An 8,522-nucleotide genomic window follows, 5' to 3' on the forward strand; every position below is an offset into this window, starting at 1 on the left:
GTGTTTAATTTGTATAATAATATTAGGTTTTTATCTTTATCTTTATCTCTCTCCTCTCTCTTTATCTCTCTCTCCTCTCTCTCTCTCCTCTCCTCTCTCTCTCTCTCTCTCTCTCTCTCTCTCTCTCTCTCTCTCTCTCTCTCTCTCTCTCTCTCTCTCTCTTTCCCTTTTATTATTTCTTTGTTTATGCTTCTATTGAATAATCATTGGTTTAAGTTATTTAAAAATCATACGAATTTCTAAAAGCACCTGCTAATGAGTTTCGAGAATACGAGAATTGTAAGGTGGACAACATTAATTTGATTCCTTACATAATTTCACGAATTTAATCATTCATTCAGATCGTATCTACGTTTTGAGTGAGATTTGCTCTTTTCCTGCATAACTTCTTTCATTAAATATTACTATTAATGTTTTCTCCTCTCCTTTTTCCTTTCATTCTTTCTCTTTCTCTTCCTTTACGTAGTGATAATAATCCATTTTAAGTCTTTAGCTAAACATCTTCTCTAAGAGACACGCAACAACGAATTAATTAAAGGTACAGGAGAAGGAAATGATTTAAGAGATGTAGTATTGACGAGCTGGTAACTCCATTTTGGTTTCATTTCTCGCTCACATTTGACACATTATGTACACATTTACGTACGAACAATTAAGTGATTCGTTCGCCTTCGTGTTATTGCCAGAACGGAAAGTGAATCCTTTTCTTTTGCAGGATGTATTTGTATAATATGTATATATATTTCTTTTTTTTTTTACTTTTAAGTCTTCTTTATTTTCTTTTTAAGATTTTCCATATTCGTCTTGACTGTCTACTCATTAATTGTCAGATAGAACGCGAATTGTACTATGCATTTTGTAGACAGACGGATTAATCCTTATTACGAAACACACAGGTATGTAAACGGTTGAGATATTATACTCTTTTATAAATAATCACGTCGTCTTGTTCGTTTTGTCACTTTACTATCTTTAAATTTGCACATTTTACAAACTTTTAGATGATTTTTTCTAAACATCGACGCTTTCTTTTTTGCATCTTGCATGAACAGCAATCGGAAGATTCAAAAAGAAAATCACTTTTCGAACAGCACCGACGATTAATCACTGCACACATATATTCTCTATTAAAAATTATACCATCATATTTATCTACAATGATGCGAGACACACTCGCGGTCGATTTTGATTACTTAATGTATATTTTATAGGATAGAGTTGGCGCGCTCGAGGCACAAGTAGCTTTCTCTCATTCTTCTCACATTTGAATGGTCTTAGATAGCAAGAATTGCGAATAAATTAGAAGAAATAAATAAACATTTTTCTTCTCTAAGCTTTATGAGCAGAAAATTAGTTTAGAAAACGAAATATTCAAACATATATATATGTATATATACATATATATATATTCGTATATATATATATACACATATATATATATATATGTTTATATATATATATATATATATGAATCAAATTACAGAAGAATGGAAGGAAATGATTGCAAATAATAGAGACAAAGACACAATAATTAAGAAATTCTTAAGAACGGAAGAATCTTTGTCTCTTTAGAACTGTAATAATAATAATAATAATAATGATAATAATAATAATAATAATAATAATAATAATAATAATAATAATAATAATAATAATAATAATAATAATAATAATAATAATAATAATAATAATAAATAATAATAATAATAATAAAAATAATAATAATAATAATAATAATAATAATAATAATAATAATAATAAATAATAATAATAATAATAATAATAATAATAAAAATCATAATACTAGTAGTATAGATGTTTTGTGTGAAGTGACGTTGAAGAAAAAGCTACGATATATTGCCTGATCCCATTCTCGTGTCCGAATTATATAATTGAACACAGTTACACCTTCTATAACAACACATCACAAGACACATTAAATCGCTATATACAACTCTCACCTTGCACCGCAATTATGTCCAATCAGCCTATATCTTTACTTTCGTTCTTCAAGGCTAATATAAATCAACAACGAGGCTTGCAAAGCAAATTGATAGCAAAGCCTAAAAAACGAAGAAAAATACCTTGCGAATGATATTAAAAGTAACCGTTTTACAATTTGCCTTTGACATGACAAGCATATTCGCAAACAACAAGTTACACATTTTACCTAAGGAGATAATCGTTCCTATCACATTTTTGAGATCAAATGGCTGATTCTCTTCATAAACACAGCCCTGACGCAAATTCATTTTGATGCTATTTCTTTTAAATATTTTTTTATATTTGTGTGACATGTGCGCATGCGTGTAGAATCGTATAGACATGTAATGTCTTTCTCTAAGTTTTTACAAGTGTCCGAAGTATGCATTTGTTTGGTATGCCTGCGAATGATATATAAACAATCATTATCGGTACACTTCATACACGCATAGTATACAATAATCTTAGAATTACAGGAGACAGCCTTTTCTTTTTCTCCCTTACTCTGTTTGCTTCTTCGGAGCAAACGAATGTGTATGCATATGTTGTATATATTAATATTATTCGTTAGATATCTTGTACGAATCCGTGATTTGTGTATTTACAAATAAAAACTGCTTGCACCACGATAAACATATAGATACATATTCACATAACCATTTCACTGTACGTACACGACGGTATTAGAAGAAAAGAAAAAACTTGTGCGATCGGCGTATATATAATATACATTGGTATTAGTCTCGAGACCATATACCTAAATAAGCTGCTAATTTGGTATTTGTCGGATTCGCTTACGTACACATACACAACCATAATTACATTTAATAATTTTTTTCTTTTTTCTTTATTAGTTTGTAAAGCAATATCAAGTATCTTTGTGTGGCATAACATAGCGGCCGGATATTCCAGACGACTGATTAATATTCGATTACACACTGTTAAAGTTCTCCGATTCTCTCTCTTTTTTTTTTCTTTTTTCTCTCTATACATCTGTACTAATATTCCTATGAAGGGTTATACTTAAGAAAAGAGAAAGTGTTTATGTCTCCTCATTTTTCGAAGTAGGTTTGAAAAAATGTATCGTTTTTTAAACGGTATATATTTTTGTTTTCTTCTTCTTTAAAAAGCATCCAGAGAGAGAGAAAGAAAAAGAGAGAGAGAGAGAGAGAGAAAAAAGAACGAAAGAGAAACAGAAAGAGAGAAAAAAAGAACGAAAAAGAAACAGAAAGAGAGAAAGAGAAAACGAAAGAGAAAGAGAGAGAAAGAACCACGACTAAATGAAACAAACTTATACACTTCTTTTCTTACTCGCATTCAATTATTTTACATGGATATCAGTCATCCTCTTATCTAAAAAAACAGGGAGATTTCTTTTCAACGTCTATAAACAATGAACCAAGTAATTCTCTTGTGACGATACTACTAACGTACGACAGATATACATAAAATACAGATTCTTTTGAATTTATTTGTTATTTGAATTGATTATATATATATATATATATATATATATATATATATATATATATATATCGAGGAAGTTTATGGAATATTTATAATCACAAATCAAACTCTTCTCTCTTTTCCTCTTTGATAACGAACTCACATATTCTTTTGCACGTTTTTATCACTATGTACCTTAACGAATAGAATAAAAATAATACTTCACAGAAATATAAATAAAAGTACGGATTATGGCTTGTTTCTTAATGTATTTAGTACGATAGGTACTCATAAATATGTGTGAACGCACCCATCAATATCGATACACAAAAATACATTTAATGCGGATATATGTATATATGTATGTAAACACATATACATATATAGAGTATCCTTTTTAACGCTCTAACATTTTTACCGACAAATTTCCTTTCCTTTCCTTTCCTTCTTTTTTTATTTCTTTCTCTTCTGTATTCTATTAGTCTTGAGTCTAAAGAGAGGCTTGGAACGATCATTCAGAGGCGAGCGAAAGTATTATGGAAAACGAAGGAATTTAAAAACGAAATAAAACTACTTAAAGTACTCGCGAGAATACGAGTATTAGTCTTCATATTTAGATCCCTATTGTACACGACTGTCTGAGACGTTTATTTTTTTGTTGTTTACATTTTATTGCGTAATAAAAAAGGACTAGGACGAATTGATTAAAAACAATACTTGATACGGCATAGTGAAGGCTTTTACATTAAAAAGAAGAATATTCTATGAATATTCTAAAAGATTAAAAATGAATTATAATTATATAAGAAAAACTATTTGTATAAACATTGGACATATTACTCTTTTCTATTCTTTTATAAAGATGTGATATTTTTGAAAACTCATTGATATAAAAAATTATAGTCAATAAAGTAAAATATAAAATACAGAATGTCACATTGTGCCCAATCCAGAAAGAAACGGAGAAACGTAAGAAGAAAAAGAAGAAGAAGAAGAAGAAGAAGAAGAAGAAAAAGAAGAAGAAGAAGAAGAAGAAGAAGAAGAAGAAGAAGAAGAAGAAGAAGAAGAAGAAGAAGAAGAAGAAGAAGAAGAAGAAGAGCAGCTAGAGAACTGTGCCAATGTCGCGTTTTTAGTGTTAGCCGCCTGTCTTTAATCGTAAGAAATATCAACATTTTCGAACGTGTCAAATCACTGATTTACGTATGATGTTTTCTCATATCGTGCACGATCTTCGTAACAGCCCAGAAACCCGTTTGTCGTCTCGTTATGTAATATTTAAAGAAAAGATACGTAGTCGGAATCATTGAGAAAAGTAGGATAATTTTTTTCATATACAGGGTGTCCCAAATATCAAAAAGAAGAGCACAAATTTCGTCACATTTCATAAGAGAGGGTACTTGGCTCAAACTCTCGTACTCTTTCAAAGTTAGTAGGAGGAAAAGATAAATAAACGCGTAAACAAAAGAGAAATTATCTTTAAAAAGCTACGCCGGGCGATAACGAACATATTCTCTCCTGACAATTTAATTTAAAACGAACCTTTTTCTTCTCATAATTAAATTTACGTATGTTATTATCTATCAACGTATTCTCATTCTAAGTTCAAAGAGAGAACGTAATATTAGTATAACAAGAAACTTAAACGTGGTGCACTTGCTCCATTAATTTGGATACACGCGTAATAGCTATATTAGTATCGTTATGTATCTAGGTACACATTATAAAATTATCTTTTGACGGAAACCAGTAGAAAATGACATATAACGAGGAATCCTTGTCATAGGAAATATAGATAAAAAAGATAAATTCATGGACGGTCACCCTGTACATATTCGATACATAGTTTATAGATATAATTAAAACGCTCTTCGAAATACTGTAAAATTTCATAAAATACTCTTCTCGTAAAAAGGTGCAGATGAGACTCCTATGGGTCGGACTGATGCGATTAAAAGTTGAGATTCAGAAGTAGAAAATCAATTACCAGAAATATGGGGAGATTCTGATAAAATCGTAAGATACGACAACAATGACAAATAAACAAAGAAAAAGAAAAAGAAAAAGAAAAAGAAAAAGAAACAGAGATTCGAAACCGAGGGAAGATCTCGGCGATCCTAGGGATTCGATTGTTTTCTCTTTCTAAGAAAGATACGAAAGAATATATACCTTAAAACGAAGGAGGGAGAGAAAGAGGGAAAGAGAGGAAGAAATGGCCGAAGTCCTAAAGAATATTCTTACCAGTTAAATTGAGCCGCAACGTTTAGATAAAGAGTGTATTGAAAGAAGAACATACGTTTTCCAGAGGACAACGCATGCAATTTGTGATAAATATTAATAATCTAGGGGATATATATATCACGGTCCTCGCTTATCTTCCCTTTGCTCTTATCAACGAATTGATATGTAATAAAAATAATATTAACAAGATAATAATTAGAATTGCACAAGTTATCAGCGGCCGGTGTAAAGACGACCGCTCAGCCATTCAAACTCTCCACGAATCTAAAAAAGAAGAAAGAAAAAAAAAACAGAAAAAAAGGAAAAAAATTAGCCGAATATGTCAAAGTACGTGTCAAAATATGTCTATATTGCAAAAGATAGCAAGATCGGAGGTGGAGAGCAGGACGTGATACACGCGTTGTGTCAGGGCTCGTACAATGATCTCACAGAGAGAGAAAAATTCTTTCCTCCGTACTTTTCGTCAGTATAGGAGATCCGTTATTTTTTCCCATGAAACGTGAAAATTCCATTTGGGGAAAACTAACGAAGCATAAATTCCATAGCGGAGAAAAAAGTGTTTCTTACTCAATGAGAGGGCTTACTTCTTCTTCTCTCGACGTTGTGTGTATACTTTTTCGCGTGCGACGAGATCATTCCGTTCACGTTCTATCGATACGATTTGCCATATTTTGCGGCACGAGAATATATTTTTAGCGATACGAGACGTAATGGCAATACAGCTTCTCTCGTATGGCTCGAAACGGCTCATGGTGGTGGAACAACAAGAGCATAATAGTAAGACGAATACTCGACAGGACAATACGTCGGCGGGAATGAAGTCACAAGAGCTCGTACTGGCGTAAGTGCATTCGCTGAATGATGTCCCGACAATCGTTGAACACTCTCTTGATATTTTCTGTGTCAACGGCGCAGGTGAAGTGTGGGTAGCAATAGTGTTTACCATCTCCGCTGGCTGTGCTTATACGCTGCAAATAGTAACATTTTATTGTTAGTCACGATCGTTGAATTAACATTAACGTGACCGGCTGTGATTCTAGTCACAAAACGTTTCGCTATTATGAGATAAAGAACGACAGTAAAAAATAATAATAATAATTAAGTTATATAATAATAGGTATAGATATATATTATTATGGCGCGGAGAAGAATAAAGGAGACCTAAGAACCGAACAGTACATTTCTTTCATACTTACGAGAAATTCATCTCTGATAAAGTACTTGGCCCTTAAGACATCAGGAGGTTCCGAGGGATCTGTGACTACACCAGGTTCGACTGGCGTTTGATAACGAGAGAACTCAGGAAAATAATCCTCCAATTTATGCTTTCCTGCCTTTATTTTTTCCGCCAAGAGATCTTGCTTATTTAGAAATAAAATCACGGAAATTGTGCGGAGCCACCTGAAAAAGATCAAAATAGAAAGATATAAGATCGAAAGAATTTTATTCCAGATACCGAACATAACAGGTTGGCCGATCAATTTTTCCTTTATAATACATATCGTGTACGTTACCGATTGTTCCAAATACTTTTGAAGAGATCGAGACTTTCCCGGAGTCTCAATTTCGTCGGATCTTCCCTGAGTACCATATTATAACTACTACATGCTGTTACAAATATGATCGCCGTTACGTCATTGAAACATTGTATCCATTTTCTCCTTTCGTCCCGTTGTCCGCCAACGTCGAACATGCTGCAATAATGAAATCATTAATAAGTCACCTTATTTCAACATCAATTCTTATTTTATTGACCATCATTCCTTTTTATTTTTTATTTTAATCAATACAACGATATTTTCGACTTCTCTAATGACGATCTTAAATCTTGAGAACAAAGAAATCGATTCTTTTCTTTTGTTTGTTTTCTTTTGTCACTTTTCACGCGATATACATACCTAATAGCAAGCGCGCGCGCGATCATGAGGGGGCAAAATCGAGAGAAAGGGACTGAAAATCTGGAGCGTCGTAGATACAATCTGACACCGGCGAGTGAACGCAAAAAGGGAAAATATTATAGAGTTTTGAAGGCATTAGCGCGTGTAACGGATTTCGCTGTACGTTTAGCGTAACGTCGACATTGTATAAACGGCGCCGTCACTATGACGATGCCGATGCTACTTTGCGTTATATTTACCGTCAGCCGATGTTACTGTAATACTCGGCTATATATAGTTAAACAACACTGGAGTAAAGCGAGAAGGTATTGCATATAACTTACTGAAAGTTTACTTTGTCCACCTGAAACCGGGTTTCGAAGATACCGGACGTAAGGACTCGACACCTCAGGATATCCTAAAACAGGAAGAGAAAGAAAATTAGCTGGTATATTTTGTTAGATAAAAATTATTTCTCATATTACGTTTGACTTTAAATTATTTGAAAAAAAGAAAAAGGAAATAAATGAATATATATATATATATATATATATATATATATATATATATATATATATATATATATATATATATATATATATATATATAGTGTATATATTACCTGCTCCGTTGGTGTGTAGTCCGGTTGTTTTACAATAGCTACTTTGTCTAGAAAACTGAAATAAAAAAGAGAAAATATTTTAACATCTAGCGTTGTTCACGAAGTTAAGATTTATCAGAACTCGACATTAATCTGTTTGTATGTTTTAACATATCAACAAATTCTTTGTCATCGTGAACATCACTTGCTCAGGCATATCGTGATACGCTCGACCAAAATCAAGTTGAAGTGTTATTGATCCATACTGCTTTTCCGTGATGACAATCATCGGTAATCAACCACATCGTTATCCTGAGAGACCACTTCATACGTATATATGCGGTCAAATCACAATGCGGATCTCTATATTCTACCTA

General features: G+C 32.3%; 1 protein-coding gene across 3 annotated transcripts in view; it reads right to left on the reverse strand.

Moving 5' to 3' along the window:
* Positions 1-2,811: 2,811 nt before the first annotated feature.
* The window catches only part of LOC124957388 (guanine nucleotide-binding protein G(s) subunit alpha), a 22,092-nt gene continuing 16,381 nt past the window's right edge, over positions 2,812-8,522 (reverse strand). Inside the window, exons 6-11 of one of the 3 annotated variants that reach the window (XR_007103515.1) lie at positions 8,167-8,221; positions 7,889-7,962; positions 7,182-7,361; positions 6,864-7,068; positions 6,252-6,635; positions 2,812-5,931 (exon numbers count right to left, since the gene is read on the reverse strand). Coding sequence is in view for 1 of the 3 variants with exons in the window: in XM_047514392.1 (XP_047370348.1) it covers positions 6,489-6,635; positions 6,864-7,068; positions 7,182-7,361; positions 7,889-7,962; positions 8,167-8,221 (661 nt within the window). In the remaining 2 variants the exon portion in view is untranslated. Of the gene's footprint in view, positions 6,636-6,863; positions 7,069-7,181; positions 7,362-7,888; positions 7,963-8,166; positions 8,222-8,522 lie in introns of all 3 variants that reach the window. The other 2 variants (XR_007103513.1, XM_047514392.1) reach the window with 2 other exon arrangements.

This window comes from Vespa velutina, chromosome 1 (genome assembly GCF_912470025.1).
Source record: "Vespa velutina chromosome 1, iVesVel2.1, whole genome shotgun sequence".
Lineage (NCBI taxonomy): Eukaryota > Metazoa > Arthropoda > Insecta > Hymenoptera > Vespidae > Vespa > Vespa velutina.